The sequence below is a fragment of the Ornithorhynchus anatinus genome, chromosome 11 (assembly GCF_004115215.2).
Source record: "Ornithorhynchus anatinus isolate Pmale09 chromosome 11, mOrnAna1.pri.v4, whole genome shotgun sequence".
Classification (NCBI taxonomy): domain Eukaryota; kingdom Metazoa; phylum Chordata; class Mammalia; order Monotremata; family Ornithorhynchidae; genus Ornithorhynchus; species Ornithorhynchus anatinus.
In genome coordinates, this window is record NC_041738.1 from 44,144,736 (window position 1) to 44,164,431 (window position 19,696).

Below are 19,696 nucleotides of genomic sequence, written 5' to 3' on the forward strand. Positions count from 1 at the left end.
CACTGTTTGTTTTTTTTCCTTTAGGAATTTTTGTTTACCCAGCATTTTTTTAGATTTTCAAGTAATGTAGTCTACTCATCAATCCACCAAAATCTGGTGGTAGTAGTCCTTTTAAATACCATTCATTTCCATGAGAACTGTAGTGTGTGTTAAGGAAAGAGGCAAATAATTTGGAATTAGAAAATGTGTGGTTTTTTGCAGGGTCTCCAACACCCCTTCCCCTGCCCCCAAATAATGTCTTATAAAAGTGTACAGCCTTTAAAAAGATGGTGAACATATATAGATGACATGTTCTCTTTGGGTGTGGAGTGAGCAGAAAGGTATTGTCCATATAGTTTTGTGAATATATATTTAGGTGCTATAAAGTAGTTACAAAAATCTGCATTATGTTTTTTGTGGGTGTTTTGTTTTGTTTCCATTTTCTTGGCCTGGGTATTTTTTTTTTTAGACTTAGCTATGTAACGGGAAGGACAGAATACTTTTGTGGATAAATAGTGGTGACAAAATTGTGCAGCAGTTGATTGCCTCTCATTTTAAATGAAAAGAGTACAGAGCTGGGATGCTCAGGCTTCAGTTTCCCAGGATTTATGTTTCCCCAGCTTCATCCTAGCTGGATCTACTAGGGGCATGTGAGAGGGGAAGAGGGGGTGTGAAGCGTGATGGGGAATTCTTAGATTCAGAGCACCTTTGCTAAAATATCATTTAATGGGCTAAAGAAAAATGGAAAAAATAAATCTCTTTGCCAATTTAAAATTGCATAGATATATATATCTATCACAGAATCAAGCAAACAAAAGCAAATACCAGGCAAACCAACAAGCATAAAAATCACCTAAGCCAGACCATTATTTTTAAGACTGTCATTCTGTTTATAACAAAATACCGAATACTTCTACCCTCAGAAGAGACCTATTCTCTTCTTGGTTTAAACAGGCAAGTACTTTGTGTTCTGTCCCTTTTTTTCTTCTCCTTTTTTATTTTCAAGTGTGCTCTTATTGCTGGTCTCATGGCTTTCCATTGATGTGTCCCCATCTGATGCCTCTTTTTGCTAGGGTTAGAGTTTCTAAGCATCCCTGTGGAGAAAGAAAGAAAGGAGCAGAAGAGTGGGTCGTTAGGTTTTTGAAAGTGGATGAATGGAGGTGGATTTGTGGCCAGAGAGGAAGTGAATCTCCATGTGTAACCCAAGCCTCCTATCAAGACTACTCACCAGCTTGTGGCCCGGGGGGGGGGGCATGAGGGCAGGTAAGGGTCCAAAAACCACCAACCTGTATAGTGTGGTGGGAAAAGAACCAAAGCCTGAGCAGCAGTGAGGCCTAGTAGAAAGACCACAGGCCTGGGAGTTTGAGGACTTGGGTTCTAATCCTGACTCCATCACTTGAACAAGTCACTTCCCTGTGCCTCAGGTTCCTCATCTGTAAAATGGGGATTCAAGACCTGTTCTTCCTCCTTATACAGTGAGCCCATGTGGAACAAGGGACTGTGTCTGACCAGGTAAACTTGTATCTTCCCCAGCTCTTAGAACAATTCTTGATACATAGTAAATGCTTAGCAAATATCATTAAATCACACACCCACCCGCACACAAAAATACTACTGCCCTTCTTGTGTTTAGCCATCTCTTGGGAGAAAAAAAGACTAATGAATAAGCCACAATTGCATTTGAGACAAATAAAATAATCTCAAGCAAATGAGAAACAAATAGATGAATACTGAGATGACCGATGGACTGGCACAGATGGAAAGGTGATGGATTCAAATCTAATATTTCCTGTCTTCATTCCTAAATCACAAGATGGTACATGTTTTAACTATCCTTATCTCTGCAAACTCTCCACAATATCATTCAAGGTTAGTATTAGAGTGAAGCCCATGTTTACCCTGAGTTTATGCAAATCTTCATCATTATTCTGAGTTGGAACTGCATTCTTCAGTGTCATTAACAGCAGGATTTATTGGATGTCTGCTGTGTGTAGAACACTGCTAAATGACTAAGAGCTTGGGAATGTGTAGTAATAGTAAAAGACAGTCGTTGCCTTCACGTAGCAGATAGTCTAAGAAGGGGAAACCAGTAGATAGAAAATTGCTAATCCGTAGAATAGTAAGAACAAGAGCAAATGATAAAAAATGTGAGTAATCGAGTAAGATAAACAAAAACTATACATATGAGTAGTGGAATGACATTACCAGGAAAGTGGAGCTTACTTGGGGGATATCTCTTGGCATTTTTGGAGAGCTTTAACGTTGAGGAGAAAACGTAGTTGGGCAAAGTTGAATAATAATGGTATTTGTTAAGCACTTACTATGTGCCAAACACTGTTCTAAGCGCTGGGGGAGATACAAAGTAATCAGATTGTCCCACGTGGGGCTCACGGTCTTAATCCCGATTTTACAGATGAGGTAACTGAGGCACAGAGAGGTTGTCACTTAGCTTCTCTGTGCCTCAGTTACCCTCATCTGTAAAATGGGGATTAAGACTGAGCCCCACGGGGGACAACCTGATTACCTTGTATCCACACCAGCGCTTAGAACAGTGCTTGGCACATAATAAGTGCTTAATAAATACCATGATCATTATTATTGTTAAGTGACTTGCCCAAAGTCACACAGCTGACAAGTGGTGAAGCTGGGATTAGAAACCAAGACCTCTGACTCCCAAGCCCATGCTCTTACCACTGAGCCGTGCTGCTCCTCATTCCGTTCAGAAGGAAGGACGCACAATTGATGGACTGGAGAGGGGAGAGTCAAGAGCAAAGTGATAGGGAGGAGTGACTCGTGCAACCTGGGATACGATGGAAGAGGAGTGGGCCAGAAAGGAGACAACTGGTAAATAGAGCTTTGAAACTAGCACTTAGTTTTTGTTTTATACAGAAATGAATGGGGTACCATTGGGCCTTTATCCGTTTTCTGCTTTCCAAATTTCTAACTTCTAGGCCTGATCTGTGGATAACTCAGTTTAAAAATAGCTGAGGTGGTGGTGGGGATTAAGCGTTTTCACTGGGTCAAGGTCTGTCACCTCCAGGGTTACCCTGAACTGGCTGTGGATATCCCTGGGGTTAAAAATACATCTCGTGGTATAGGGGACGGGACAGGGTCCGGGAGAAAATAGCTGGGCCGGGCTGGAGGCTGCAAAATATATGTTTGGCCTAAATCTTCAAGGACTCCCTTTAACCTAAGAACCAAAAAGCCTAATCAGGTCTGTTTTGCGGACTTTTTTTTTTTCCTGGAAGGGGATTTAGGAATGGATCAGTGAAGGAGTGGTTGGTTGTCACAGAGTGACTAACAACCAGTTTTCTGCCATATTATGGCACAACTTCCTAGTGTAAAGAATTTTACTGTTCCTTGGCAGCATCAAGAAGATCCTGTCCCCAACTTCTTAAAAGGCTGGGCAAGGAAGGGACCCCACAGAAGTGAGGAGTGCTGTTACCCATACCAAAGCACAGGCTCTGCAGAGCTGCAGGTGAGCAGCACTGGGTGCCAGGAGCAAGAGGCAGAAATCTGCAGCCCCTGAAGATTTCCGTACCAGATACTAGCCAGACCTGACCATGCAGAGCTTCCAAGAGCAGATGAAATCGGGCACGTCCAGGGTGGCGAAGGAGTATGTGGCATATTTCCGGTTGCCTCCTTCCACCTGTGACCCTGCAGCGTCTCAGTCTGGCGGCTCTGATCTTCCCATCACGTGGAAGGACACACCTAAGGGGTCTGTGATGATCAAGGACCCATCACAGCTGGCCTCTCTTCCATCTTGCCTCATTACCTGAAGTCCCTGTCGTTGCCTTCCTGCCTGCCCTCTCCAGGCTTTACCACCCATTCGCCTGCTGCTTCACAACTTGCTCTATGCTTTCAAACCCTTCTCTCCTGAGCAATCCCTGTCTTCACCTGGTAAAATCACCCCTTAGCTACCCTTATATTATAATTTAATGATAATGGATTTATTTTTCCGGGGTGGGGTGGAGACTTCTTATAGCCTTGGGCTGCAGCCCCTAAAACTGCGGATTAATCTGCCCTGGAGATGATAGCCAGACTTCTGTGAGCTATTGCCACTCAAAGATTGCCCAGGCATTTCCAAGAGAGATGGGAGACTTCAGTGGTAATAACAGCAAGTGAAAATCTGGGACTTGTTCCTCAGCATAGAAGGTAGCGTTGGGAGGCCAGGATGTAATTCCTTAGCAGTAAGGGGCCTGTAGCTGGAATAGACTGTTTGGGGTGACATCTATGGTAGGAGTTGCTGACCCTCGTCTGATTCTTTAAAAATAAAAGCATTTAGAGGCCTTCCTCTCTCAGTACTTTATTTTTTGTGAATACTTGATGAGCCAACATTTAACTTTTTTAAAAAATTTTTTTTGCAGCATATGATTCTTCCCTCCTCCATTTCCCCTTCCCCAATTGCCACTTCACTTCCCTGTCACCTCAGCACTTGGGTACTCTCTTCACCCCCCCTTCTACTTAAGTAGATTATTTTTATTGCTTCCTCCTAGCTGCAGTTTATTTTAGTATCTACTTCCCCCCACTGGTGTCTGCTCTTAATTCCATTGCACTCTCCCAAGGGTTTAGTTCAGGGCTCTGCACACTGTAAGTGATCAGTAAGTAGTATTAATTGATTTATCCATCCCTCACTTTTGTTTTTTTCCTTGATGTGAGGAGACTTGAACTAATGTTTTTAGAGGTTAATCCATAGTGATCTTATTGTGCATAGCAACCTTGTATATAGTTTCCCAGAAATATGAGTAAGACTATAGATTTAAAAATATTAGAAGGAATATTGTAAGATGGGGAAAATGGTTTGTTATAATAATAATTGTGGTAATTTGTTAAGCGCTTACTATGTGCTGAGCACTGTTCTAAGCGCTGGGGTAGATACAAGGTAATCAGATTGTCCCATGGAAGGGCTCACAATTTTAATCCCCATTTTGCAGATGAGGTAACTGAGGCACAGAGAAGTTAAGTGGCTTGTCCAAGGTCACACAGCAGATGATTATTATCGGCACTGGCTTTGGCTTTAACTTAGTGTAAGTCAGCAAATAGCTTTTACTATTGAAACCATTTATTTTCCCGTACTGGTTTGTTACTTCCATACTTAATATAGTAAAGTGCTACCATGTTTTGGTTCCACAGTGTTTTATAGTGCCTTTTATCAGTTTCTTAAAATGCTAGGCAACATTAACCCATTATTTTCAACAAGGCTGGGATTAAGATTGACCAATCCAAGCCGATTACCTGGGTGCTGTTGCATGCAAACCCTCCTGTTCCCGTTATGCAGGGTAGGTGTGCCGTCCGAGTGGCCGATGTGCCTAAGCTAGTGGTTTTTGGTTCTCAGGGTAAAAGCTGGAAGCATTTTGACATGGATGCACCACCGCATCTGCTGTTAGGGTTAGTTTGCTTGAGCCAAGAGATACCTGCCCTTTAGGGGGAAGGTTGGAGGTCACATACAGTGGTCATAGTGGTTTGCCCATGACAAGGAACCTCTGACTTTTTCTGTGAAAGGCATTTTCAATTATCCATCCTTCTTGCTTTCCTGGTTTACTGCCTTACCCCAGTATCAGTGCCGTTGAGTGCTGAGCGGTGATGACTGCGAATTGCTTTTCTGCAAAATGAATTGAAGTGAGTTTTCTATGTTTTGTAGTGTAATTTTGAGTATTTGAAAAGCACCTTTAACACTGACTTCATCCTACTTTTAGGGTTATTTTAAATTTGTATTCGATGTTACAGACTTTCAGAACCTGGTTCAATTTGACCAGTTCCTCGCAGTTTGTTCTGCCCATAGCCTTCAGTTGAGTAGGTGAATCAATCAAAAGGAATCAATCCCTCTTTATAGTCACATACTGGGTGTAGCCTCCTCCAGTAAATCTACTTTTACATTATTTAACCTTCCTCTCTGTCATTTCAGAGAACTAAAAGAACTCAACTTGATCTTCAAAATTAATTCTTACATTGACTTGTTTTGCAGGGAGGTTCAAAAAACCTTGCACCACCCCAGGGGGAAAGAAAAAAAGCAGCTGCTGCATGCCTTTACTAAACCTTAGGGAGTCTGTAGCAGCTGCTGCCAGGGCTGCGGTTTTGATCTTTGGACTCTGAGCCACAAGGAGCCTGAAATTCTGCTCCACTAGCCTCTGTACCCTACTGTTGGGTTTTTTGGTTAGTTTTGATTTTGTATATCTGTCCATATCTTTATCTTCTTTGGTTTCATTTCTCTTTATGTCGGTCACCTGGCCCCTCTCCCCATACTGCAACTTATATTTTTTTTACGTTATGAACCCACTGAGGATCAGAGAGACCATGTCTGATGTTTACCTGGTATATTCTTTTCTGGCATTTAGTACAGTGCCTTGCAACCAGTAAACATTTAATAGCTACTATTGCTACAACTACAACAAAACATCTAACACTTTTGCCTGTGAAATGTGAAACCAGGAATTGAACAAGTACAGGGGGTACAGTAGAGGATTTTGGTGTGCTGTATTGACTCTTTGGGGTGATTGCCTCTATTACTTGGATTGACCTGGATGACCTTTCAGTACATTGGTTTAAAAAAAAAATCCACAAAATAAAATCCCTCTTCACAAATATTTAAAGCAAGTGCAAGCCTGAAATTGACTTGAGCCCAGCTTCTAGACTTGGGTTTCAGAGCATTCTTATTCCAGACTGTGTAAATAGTGGTATATGGTATCTAATATGTACTGCTACCTGACAAAGACTTTGCCAGTATCAAACTCACATTTAATGGGGAAACTTGTAAGCTTAGTATTCAATTTAATACGAAGCTTTTCCAGACTCTTAGTTGAATTTGGTACAATTAAGGTAATGTTCATGTAATGAATTTCATTTTGCTTTGATCTCAGATTTGAAAGACCGAAAATTGTTGGCTTAAATAGAATGCAGAGACTGACTATCTGACTTTTACAGTGCAAAGCCTTCTGTGCTTTTTTTTTTCCAAAGTTCTAAGTGTGTATTTTGGCAAGATTTTGAAATTAATGGAAAAAAAAGTTAACTGTTGGGCCCAAAATTCTCAATGCAGTATGCAAGACTACAATACCTTTAACTTCCTAGCTGAAGGGCACCATTTGGAACTGATCAGGGCACGGCTTGTGTACATCAAGCTAAAATGACTTTAGCACTCCAGTGTGAGCATGAGTCAGATAGCATTTGAGTTTAATTGCCCAGGTCACATGGGGTAAATTAACTTTAACCAAAAATAACAAAAAGAATTGGCCCTTTAGGAAAAGCACAGCTTAAGACGCATAAACAAAATTTCAAAGCAGGGCTAAAGCTTGCTGGGAGAAGTGCTTGCACATGGAAGAATAAGTAGAAATTCATTGGAATGAAATATTGAAAATATTTGAAGGTTATTAATTTTTTGATAACTGGATTTGGATCATTTCATGTTTAGCTAAATTATTTTTGGTTTGTGTTTTTTGTTTTTGTTGTTTTATTCTAATAAATGCCATGATCTCGTGGCTCCTGATTCCAAGTTTTAGTGGTTTGGTGGTTGAAGCTTAGTCAAATCTCTGACTGAAATTTTGCTTTTCTTCTTATCTCTCTTCCCTTTTCTTTCCCCTGATGGAGAAGGTGGATGGAGCTGTTAGAGACATTCCTTTAAGCAGTTGGTGGGGTCTCCTGAGGGAGAATACAGAGCATGAGCTATGGGCCTTTAAGGTGTCCCGCCTTAGAAACTCTCCATATCCTCTCATAAACCGAGTAATCTTCAAATAATTCAGCACCCTTGATGATAGAGAACTGGTGGTCTTTTACAGATCAATTTATCAAACTTTTAATGCAGGTAATACGAACTTACAGCTAGGTCCAAAACTGTGTTTTACCAGCCTGTCAAATATGCAGTAGACCATTCCAGTGGCTACTGTTAAATTGATGGGGGTGCTTGATGATAGGGATCATAGGTAGCCTGAAGAACTGGGCCCGTTGTGTGGATCAGTGGTTTAATCTTTATTAAAATCCTTATTGGTCAAGAACCTAATTCTTTTCAGATCCATTATCACTAAGTCCAGGCAAGTTCAATCCATGGCCGTCCTAGTAAACATACCTGGCTGCTAAGTGTGTTGAACTTCCTTTACAATACATCTCTTGAAAAATACATTGTTTGGAGAAAATAAACATGATGGCTGGCTAATTTTAACCCACTCTATTTTACTTGGGCGTGATTAGGAGTGCAACAATATTTGTTGACTGGAGGGAATTTCATGTAATAGTAAACAGAGTGCGTCTTCATGGGAAATTTTTTTTTGTCTTTTCTGGATGCTTTTTTTGAGGAAATATTAAAGATTGAATTATTTTCTTGGATGTGACATTAATTCTTTTATGTGCCTTCCAATTGGTTTCAGAAGCTCCTCCTTTTTATTTAATAAAAAATAATTGTGGGGATTCAAGAGTTCATTATATACCAACCAGTGCAGTGCAATCAGATCATACAGTATCTGTGCCCCACATGGGACTGTGGGGAGGAAGTACAGATATTTAATCCTTATTTTACAGATTGGGGAATCAGGGCAGAGAAGAAACATACCCAAGATCACACAGCAGGCTAGTGATTGAGTCAGAAGTAGACCCCAGGTCTCCTGACTCCCAGGCCCATGCACTCTACTAGACCATGTTGCTTCCCAACTTGACACACTCCTCTTTATTCTGTTATTATTCTCTTATTTAATGGAAAAGCAGGGGAACTTTTCATTTGTGGATTGTATTTTTTATCATGGTAAAGCTTATTCTGCTGTGAGGTGGTAATTTTCTGCAGTTCGACATGGTTCTAAGCTACCCAGCTAATGAAATACAAAATGTATATACCTTTAGATAGTGTATCTCCAGGCCTCTTAAAATTGATCATTATGTCCTTTGGTGTGACCTTCCTTTGGGTCAGGTGAGGTTTGGTGGCAACAAGCCCAGCCTTGCGAAGCCTCCAACTTGCACTGGATCAAGTTTCATTCTTTTACCCATGTCTGTAATTGATTTTTTAATGTCTGTATCCTCCATTAGATTATAAACTCCAGCCTCCAGTAGATTATAAACTTCCTCAGGGCAGGGTTCACCTCCAAATGGAGGAGCTTCTGAAGCCGATTGAAAGGCACATGAAAGAATGCAACCCGATATCAAAAGCAATGTGCTTGCATGACTCTAAGCTTGTTTTTCAGCCCTAAAATACTAAGTTGTACCCAAAGATACCAGTAGTGAATTCCCCTTTTGTTCAAGCCAATAAGTCAGGAATACTAGCAGGTCCCACAATTGTCATCACATTTGCTTGTCCTCTAGACTGTAAGCAGGCAGGGAACATTTCTGCTAACTCTGTTGTATTGCACTCTCCTAAGTGTTTAGTACAATGCTTTGTACACAGTGCTCAAAAAAACCCACTGATGATGAATTTGCTTTGTGCCAATATATGTGTGTTGTGATGAGGTGTTTAATGCTTGTGGTTCCTGTACTTCACATTTCTTTTGGCTGGTATATGTAATATGTCTAAACTGTCAAATTACCAAATCACAGCTTTTCCCTTCATGCTTTCAATAATGAGTTTCACTTATTACATATATATATATACTGCTTTCCAGAGAGTGCTGTAATAGCTGGCAATCCAGGCCTTATCTTGATCTGATTTCAGCCCTGCCCACTTCTGGCACCAGACTGCGGGTGTTCAGGTGGAACCAGAAGTGTCGGGGGACTCTTTCTGGGATGTGGTGTGACGAGTGGGTAATTGTCCAGTGAGCTGCAGAGCGGGTCCCAGCTACTGTGCTGAGGCACATCCCCCCTCCTGTGACACCTTCCTCCAGTTGTAGACTTCTCAAAATTGGGGGCTGAAATTGAGTTCCATCCGAACCCCATCTGCCTCTCCTGCATTCGACTTTGTGGCCACCTAACCTATCTCCAGGGTCTTATGAACCACAGGTTGGGCCAGGTTGCTTGAAGGCAGTGGGTCGTGTGGACTTGCTTTTCTGTCCATTTAAATAAAAATTAGGGTGAGTGTAATCACTCAATGTATTAGGACATATCCTCTTTAAAAATAAAAAAAGCCATTAAAATGTTTCTTTAGAATTTGTTGCTAAATAGTAACACTCTCAAACCTATTTTAACAAATAAGGGATCCCTAAACTTATTGCTGAGTTCTACCATTGGGTTTCAGTAGGCATCGATTACTTTTAAATTTTTAAAAATTCCCTCTTGATTGCCAGTGTATGCTTCCCATCTGCCACAGGAAAGGTTTACATAAGAATTAATATATGAAATGCCGAGAGATCAGTTTGTATAGAAGGATAAAAATGAAGTGTTTCAAGCCTATTGTATGGCTTAAAAATTAAATTTCAAATAGCTCATTTATTCCCATTTAAATCATGATTCAAGGCTTAAACTCCTGACTTAAAGTAGGTAAAAAACAAAATTTAAGATTAGATGGCCATGGTTTATGCACCTGTAGTTAAACTTGCTTTGAGGATAGATGAGCAATGGATTTAAACAGTGGAATCATATTCACATGAAACTTTGAAAAATAAATCCTAAAATGTATGTGTAATTACTCTGTTTCCACCTCCCTCCCCCTTCAGGTCACTCCAAGAGCTGAGACCCCTGTAAACAGTGTCAGTAACAGTTTGGAAAATGCACTACATACATCAGCACATTCCATTGAAGAGTCATTACCTAAGAGACCTTCAGGAAAACACTCCAAAGGTGAGTCCCAGCTAACTTTGCAAAAATGCGTTCAAACCGTTAAAAAGGAAAAAGGCAATTTGTATTTGATCAAGGAAGACTATTATTTTAATGATTCGTAATTGGCGATGGCATCTCTGCTGGACAAATTGATGACCAGATATAATTCCCATGTTCACACACACACAATCTGCTTATTATCTTCCTTGGTGCTTCTGGCCCTTCTCAACATTCTCTCCCCCTCCCCGCCACCGAATACATCCATAACACCTCTTCTCTGTATTCTTGGACATTTACATACCCACACTCACCCCTCCCAGAAATAAAAACCTGAAAAACCGTAGTTTTTGCTCTCCAAATGATGTTCAGATTCAACTATCTACAGAAACTGCACCAGTTTCTCTCTTACTTGAATGAGAAGCTTGGTGAACACCTAAGCATGGAGAATGGCTAGGTCAGTGGTGGGATAATCCTTACTGCTTTTTCACAGGCACCCAGAAATGAACTGTCATTTTGGAAATTGAAGCTTATGCCTGTTGGAACTTATTTCCTTCATGAAAATGTGTGTTAATGGAACTTTATTTCCTCCAAGGAAATATGTGTTAGTGCTTGGCAAGGGCCATGATGTATGAGACCTGTTCCATTCTTGACACAGGATCCTGGCCAGGCCCAGCCTCACCTGCTGGGTGGACGTGAAGTTGTGCAGGTACTCTTGGGGAGGACCTCCTCCCTCCAGCTAGGAATGGGAGTTTGTGGCCTCTATCAACTGGTCCATGCTGTGTTATAGGAGCGGTTTATGGACATCTATCCGCAGTGATTTATTTGTTGAGAACAGATGTCCCATTTTTAGTGTAGTTAATTGAAAACCTTTGTATATTGGAATTGCCTTAAAAATCAGTGATACTGTTCTTCCATCATGTGAGTTTAGTCCATTTTCTTAAGTTTAAACTACTCTTTCCTGCTTGCTCCACTGGCGTGGAGACCATTAATTCTTTTGTTTATCTGAAAGGCAAACTCATTTGATTCTGATGATCAAGTAATATTAATAACCTGCCCATGTGGATGCTTGTCTTGGACCTTGTTTATAAAAAGTCAAGTGCTGTTCATGTTCTGTAGCATTTTAAAATCTAAAAGGGACAGTACTGATTAAAAGACAGAGACAAAGATTTCAAGCTCCAATTCACTGTACATGCTTGATTTTTGGTAACTGGGATATTTAGTCCTCATCAGTATTTGAGTGCCTGCCATATGCATATGCAGAGTCCTGAACTAGGTAGAAATAGCGGTAATGACATTTACTGAGCACCCACTGTACTTTAGAAGTACAAAGCAACTTATTTTCCCCCCATAAGGAACTTTTAATAGGAGAGACAGGTATAAAAATATTTAGAGAGCAGTCAGTATCGTAATTTAATAGATGAGTAAACACAGATGCATAAGCACTGAAATGAGTGTAAGTTCATAATGATGATGATAACTGATATTTAAGCGCAATGTACTAAGCACTGGGGTAAACACAAGATAATCAGGTGGGACACAGTCTCTGTCCCACATGGAGCTTACAATTCCAGATGGAGAACAAGTATTGAATCCCCATTTTACAGAGGAGGTAACTGAGGCACAGAGATGTTCAGTGCTTTGCCCAAGATCATGTGGCAGGTAAGCGGTAGAACCAGGATTACAACCCAGGTCTGGGATGGGTTTTTATGGCTTTAGATGCTGGGAATTAATTGGGGAAGGCATTTTTGAGCATGTGGGCTTTCAGAGGATTTTGAGTATGGGTAACAGTATTGCCTCTCTGATTTGGGGAGAGGGGGAACAGCCTGGGTAATAGCTAGAGCCAAGGACAGAAGCAGGAGAGCTGAGTGTGAGGTACAGTTAGATTAACATGGAAGGAACAAAGAGAGGAGGTTGGAGAGTAGTGGGTGAAGAGAGTGTGGGGTGCAGATATGTGGGGTGAGTTGGTGGAGAGCCTGGAAACCATCTGTGGTGAATTTATGTCGATGCGGAGGAACATGGAGGCCCGTGGAGGGTTTTGAAGAGTTGAAAGATGTGTGCTGAGCAAGATTTCTGGAAAAAGAAGCAGCGTGTAGTATAGTTTTGAAGGAGGGAGAAGCAGGAGGCTGAAACAATATTCAAGTCTAGGAGTAAGTAAGGGAAAATGATTTAACTATTACCAGGGAGGTTGGGATTAGTAATTGGGCACAGTGCTCTGCACACAGTAAGCGCTTCATTAAATGCCATTAATTGGAATGTCTCCTGAAGGAGATGATTTTAGGATAATTTTAAAGGTGAACATTGAGGGACATGGTTGGACGGATGTGAGTGGGGAAGGAGTTCCTTGCAGGGGGAGGTCATGCGTAAAGGATTAGAAATCAGTCGAATTTATTGAGCCCTTAGCGTGTGCAGAGCACTGTTCTAAGCGCTTGGGAAAGTATAACAGAGTTGGTAGATGTGTTCCCTGCCCACAAAAGGCTTACAGTATAGAGGGGAAGACTGACATTAATATAAATACACTATATTAGTTTACTGTCCATAGACGGATTTGTAAAAACACAAAGATCCAGGGACAAGTAGCTTTATACATTGCATTGCCATTAGTCAGGAACATGGACAAGTGGAATAGTATTAACCCAAATTTATAGACATATGCCTCCTGAGGTTTTTTTATGTTTTACTCGATTATTTTCATTTTATTACCATGGTTTCTGCCAAATTGACAATGATTTGAAACTGATCCAAGGATACTGCTGTTAATAATAAACCAGAAGATTGTGCTTTGAACTTCATTTCTAGTTTTCTCAACAAAATTAACTTAGTTGAGGGCAATATTGTGCTACCTGAACACTTTCTCTCTCTTAGATCTCATACCATAGAGTAGTTATTATCTAGAGGATACTAGGAAATAAATATTATAGGCATTCTCCGAGATACAGCCATAATATAGTCTTTGAAAATGTGGACATTGCAGGAACAGTCATATTGTGGGATATGTTTTCCCGCAGACTTTTGCCATTATTAATTGGGATATTTTGCAGAATTTGTGGAAAATGCAATTTTCCACCGTGTTAAATAAAATATTACTTATTTTCTATGAAAGTAATTCAAAGCATAATATCTCAACATTAAATAGGGGTTTTAAAATAACTGTTTGCCTTTGCAGGTCCCTGCAAAAGAAACTTATTCTTCTAATGGTGGTAGTGTTTTTTCAACTTGTAGTGAAAAACGTGCCCAATTCTGGTTAAATAACAGCCTTGTATTCTTCATAAAGCACCTTGTAGCAGGTTGTCTTTCGGGACATTACTGGATGCCTTTGAACTTCACTCTCTATCAGTTTTCTTCTTCAGTCATTTTTTAAAGTTGATTGAAGATGTTTAAATTCAAAAATTTTGCTGGTGGTGGAGCTAAGATTCTAGCCTTAGCAGCAGCCTTGACAATCTCCTCTGCAACAGCTTGGGACCGGGGTTTTCTTCTCTTCATCTGAGTGTAGCCCAGAATAAGGGTGAGGTAGTTGACAGATTTAGTCAATTTCTTCGCCTTCACTGCAATTCTGTGCTCTTTTCAGATGAGGCAGAGAAGTTGGCTGAGGAGGCTGGGTGGGAGAGCAGCTGAAAGAAGGTTTCAGCTGAAAGCAGTACAGAGTCAGAGCGGGAGAGATGGGGTTGCCTAAAATGACTTCAAGTCTCTTGCCCCTTCTGTCGTCTTTCCAAGGGACTGACCGAAGCCGAAAAGCTGGGCTTCAAATCTCTTTCCGGCAGGGGCTGAGGTCAAAACGCCAGGGAGGGGATTCTTGCTGGTAGCGGTATTAGGGCTTAAATGTAGAGGTAGTTATCAAATAATCAGATTGAACACAGTTCTGATCCTACATGGAACTCTAAAAGGGAGAGAGAACAGGTATTTTATCCTTATTTTACAGATGAGGAAACTGGACTAGAGAGGTTAAGCAACTAGTCTGAGATCCCACAGAAGACGAGTGATGTAGCTGGGATTAGAACGCAAGTCTTCTGACTCCCATGTGCATAGTAGTGTTTGTTTTTGTTTTTCTGTGGGGGCTGGGGGCGGTGGACGGTGGTATTCAGCGCCTGCTATGCGCCAGGCACTGTTCTAAGTGCTGGGATAGATGCAAGGTAATCAGGTTGGACCCAGTCCATTTTCCACATGGGGCTCGTGGTCTTAATCCTGTTTTTCAGATGAGGTAACTGGGGCACAGAGAAGTTAAATGACTTGCCCAAGGTCACACAGCCGGCCAGTAGCAGAGTTGGGATTAGAATCCAGGTCCTTCAGATTCCCAGGCCCGTGCTTTTTCCATTTGGCTGTGCTGCCTGCGGTGATTGACTGTAATGTGGGGCAGGAATTCCAGACCATGGGCCACCTTAAAAATTACTGCATCTCTGGATTTTACATATGGTGATCGTTTGCAGCTGGAGGTACACCTGTACTCCTTTTTAGATCTAGATGACAAATTTTGGTGTTGCTTTGCCTGTTTTTCACCTCCTAATTTCACTCCGTGAGGATAGGCACTTTAAATAACGTTTAAATAACGTTTTAGATTTTTGGCAATTTTCACATGGCAATCAGGGATTGATGTAATTGCACTTCTCTACCTCCTGTGAGTGAATGTCCATCCTTCAAGTATCATTGAGCAAAAACATCTCAATCCTAGGCGGGCATATAGGTCCAGGTAACTTCTTCCCTTCTAGTGCTCTAATTTCGCTGACTGCCCTTTGCACTCACAACCCTGCAGGAAAGGAAAATATATAAAGCCACAAATTACAGACTTGCGTGGATGTGGGTTGGTGCTCTGGTAAAATGGATTTTGAGGCATGGACTATGTAAGATTGTGCCAGAGCTATATTTGGCTGGATTCAGGCTGGGTCTAAATAATGCCAAAGCTTCTCTTCCTCCCAACTCCCCCTCCCCCATCCCTGAATCTGTAGTATTTATTGTGTCCTTCCTGTGGACAGAACACTGTACTAAGCTCTTCAGGGAGTACAATTCAGTAGAGTAGATAGACACGATCTCTGCCCACAAGGAACTTTTAGTCTAGGGGGGAAGCAGAAATTAAAGATGAATGTGAACATAATTGCTGTGGGGCTGAGGGTGGGGTGAATGGGGAATAGTGAATAAGGGAAGCAGCGTGGCTTAGTGGAAAAAGCATGGGCTTGGGAGTCAGAGGATGTGAGTTTTAATCCCAGCTCTGCCACATGTCTGCTCTGTGACCTTGGCAAGCCACTTAACTTCTCTGTGGCTCAGTTACCTCATCTGCAAAATGGGAGTAAAGACTGTGAGCCCCACATGGGACAAATTGATAACCTTATATCTACCCTAGCACTTAGAACCGTGCTTGGCACCTAGTAAGCACTCAACGAATACCGTAATTATTATCAAAGTGCTTAAGGGGTACAGACCCGAGTGCGTAGTTGGTCAGTTGTATTTACTGAGCACTTACCGTGTTCACGGCACTGTGCTAAGCCATTGGGAGAGTACAATATAACAGATACAATCCCTCCCCACAATGAACTTACAGTCTTAGAGGTGCATAGGTGCTGCAAGAAGGGAGGACGAACAGGGGAAGCCAAGGCTTTGTCAGGGAAAACCTCTTGGAGGAAATATGGTCTAGGACTCTTGGACTGGTTGGGAGGAGACGGGATTGAGCACTAATAAGCTTGTGAAGTGTATGTATTCTGCTCGTAATTAGTGGGCCTCACTCTGAGACCCACTCATATTCAAGCAGATGTGCTTACTCTGGGCCCAAGTCTGCTTAAACCAGGCAGGGAGTAGCATCAGTCAGGTCAGGTCAGGTCAGGGATTTTCAGGTCTTACAGGGCTCTTTCATGTGTTAATAACCTCGCTATAAGAGTTGGCCCTGGAGAGTCCTCAAAACTACAAATAGTGAAAAGCAAAATCTAATTCAGATTGTAATTTTGAATTGAAGCCCTCTTCCATATGGCCAGATATGTAACTAGAACCACATGTTGCCGCTCCCAAAAACAGTTCCTGGAGCAGTTGTTGATATATAGGAGAGTGAATCTCTGTGATGTACTGTGGCTGACATTTTCAGAATTTCATGGCACCTAAATCTGGCTGTCATTCTGTCGTATTTCAGAATGGGAGACTAATTTATGGAAGACATATGCTCACCCAGCATTATAACCACTTCAGTGGGCAGTATGTTTTGAATAATAACGAAAAAGGGCAAACAGTGAACAGTAAAATTTTGTATAGCTTTTAGCACTACCTTCTTGTAAAGCATCATGCTACAAAAAATTGAGTAATTGTGTTAGTAGGAAGCTCTCAAGGTCTCAGAATTTAATTATATTCTTAAATGGACAATATTATTTGTTTCGATTGTAGGGGTCCTATTTTTTGCCTTTGTCCATATCAGTCAATGATGTTGAGCACTTACTCTGTGCTGAGCATTGTACTAAGTACTTGGGAGAGTACGGTAGACATGATCTCTGCTTTCAAAGAACTTCTCATCTAGCATGTAGCATTTATTAAGTACTTATTCTTTACTAAAGAACACTGGAGTTGGTATGAATTTGGTTACAGTTTGTCCCCCATTATTAAATCTTCACTTCACTCTGCTAATATCAACCCATTTAATTCATACCTCAGTCCTTTCTGTCTTGTCACCAACCCCTTATCCGCATCCTCCCTATGTCTTAGAACTCTCCCTTCATATACGACAGATCACCACTCTTCCTACTTTTAGAGCCTCACTAAGCCTTGAAAAGCGGCATGGCCTAGTGGAAAGAGCATGGGCCTGGCAGTCAGAGGACCTGGGTTCTAATCCTGGCTCCACCACTTGTTTTTTGTGTGACACTGGGCAAGTCACTTCAGTTCTCTGTGCCTCAGTTACCTCATCTGGAAAATGGAGATGGAGACTGTGAGCCTTATGTGGGACGGTAACCGTGTCCAACCTGATTATCTTGTATCTGCCCCAACACTTAAAACAGTGCCTGGTGCATAGTAAGCACTCAACAAATACTACTATAATTATCATCAATATTATTAATTACTAAAATCACATCTCCTCCTCCTTAGTCCCTGACTAAGACCTCATTTCTCCTTCTCCCTCTCTTCTGGAGTTAATATTAAGTGCCGTGGAATCATTTCCGATTCATAGCGACTCCACGGATATACTTTCTCCAGAACGTCCTGTCCTCTGCCATAATCTGCAACCTTTCTATTGGTTCTTCTGTTATCGTTATGGTCTCTATCTGCCTAGCTGCTGGTCTGCCTCTTCACAATTTTCCCTGGATTTTTCCTAGCATTAGTATCTTCTCCAGAGAATTAGTCCTCCTGACTGTGTCCAAAATATGCTACTCTAAGTCTTGTTATTTGGCCTTCCAAAGACCACTTTGGTTTAATTTGCTCTAAAATCCATTTGTATTTCGGGCAGTCCATGGTATTCCCAAAAGCCTTCTCCAACACCACATTTCAAAAGAATTGAAAAGAATTTCTATCATGTTTTTTCACTGTCCAGCTTTCGGATCCGTACATTGTCCCTGGAAACATCATAGAGTTGACAATTGGTATTTTTGTGGCAATTGTTACATCAGTCCATTTCATGACTTTTTCTGGGCTCGTCATAGCAAGTCTTCCTAATGTTAATCTTCGGCATATTTCTTGGCTACTAGTTCCTTTATTATTGATTTTTATCCCAGGAAGAAAATACAGCATAATCTGAGGAGACGTAGTCTTTGTTCCTCCCTGGGCTCAGAGATGTAAGAAGGAGGGAGAGCAGACTTTTTTTCCCCCCTTTTTACAGATAAAGAATCTAGGGCACAGAGCAGTTCTGTCACTTTCTCAAAGCTCCATATCAGGCAAGTGCTGGTGCCAGGGTTAGAATCCAGGCCTCCTGATTTCCGATCCCATTCTCCCTTTTTTTGGCCACATTCCCTCCCAGTAAGTTCTTTGTGAGAATTGTCTGTTGTTTCAACAACAACATTAATGTGAAGTCAGTGTGAAATGGATTTTGAATCAGAAATAAGCCCTTGTATCCTCTGCTGCATTTGTGGGTAAGACTTCACCCATCATTTTGAAAATGGACTTTTACATATGGTTTACTAATGCTCCCTTTCATTTGTGCAGCTAATTTCATGTACTATAAATGCAAGAGGACACTTCTGAAATGTTTTTCAATCACTCACCCCCCTTTCTGCTTTCCTTTTTTATTTTCACAAAAGATGGATCATTGACTATTGCTTTAGTGACCCACGGATATTGCTTGCATTAGTGGGCATAAGTTTTTAGTTTACTTAACATAAAGCTAAGTACTTAAATCTGTCCAATGTATTTTTTGTATCAACTTTATAGGAAATTTTAAAATTCCATGTAGTCTTAATCACTGGGTGATTATTTAAAGGGTAATTTCACCCTTTTTTGCATAGCCTTAATAAAAAAGTATATTTTGCCATTGGGAGCTTCAAATTGAAATCTAAATTTTAGTGAATTCCATATCATCCTTCTGTAAAGAGCAACTTGACTCATTTAAGCACATGCAATACATTCAGTAGTAGAACGATTATCTTTTTAGTAGGAACATATTATGTCCCTTTAAAATTTAATTTTTATGTTGTATACTGTTTGCTATTAAGTGGCGGGTGGATTTTTTTTTTTTAGTGTGTGTGTTGAAGTTGTATAATATTCCTTTCATTTTGCTCTGAAAGAAAATTGCAATTATTCCTTCAGAGCTAGAGGGATCACCAGTGTTGGATTTTTTAGAGCCTGCCATCTGATATCTACACATTGTGTTTTATCACCAAATAGCCAGCCATTCAAGCCAAGGCATGCGGGAAGAGCAGCTGCTGCTTTGACTCTGACAAACAGGGGAACATGTAAGCTTACCATATGGCTAAAAACTGCAGACCACAACTGCAAAAATTCAAACACATTAGAAATATTTCGAAACTAGCTCATCATCCATAGTCTTCTGAAGTACACACTTTGCTTCACAAGTCCTGTCGTGCTGTTGTCTAGGAAGCACTAATAAAATACATTTAATTAAAGGGGACATTAAAAAACTGAATTTTAGGGTACCCTTACTAAA

At 41.0% G+C, this 19,696-nt stretch overlaps 1 protein-coding gene across 1 annotated transcript in view; it reads left to right on the forward strand.

Annotated features, from left to right (window-relative positions):
• ZCCHC14 (zinc finger CCHC-type containing 14) overlaps window positions 1-19,696 on the forward strand; it is a 66,061-nt gene that overhangs the window by 9,110 nt on the left and 37,255 nt on the right. The window contains exon 2 of the mRNA XM_029075439.2: window positions 10,539-10,662. Coding sequence (XP_028931272.1) covers window positions 10,539-10,662 — 124 coding nt within the window. The remainder of the gene's footprint in view (window positions 1-10,538; window positions 10,663-19,696) is intronic.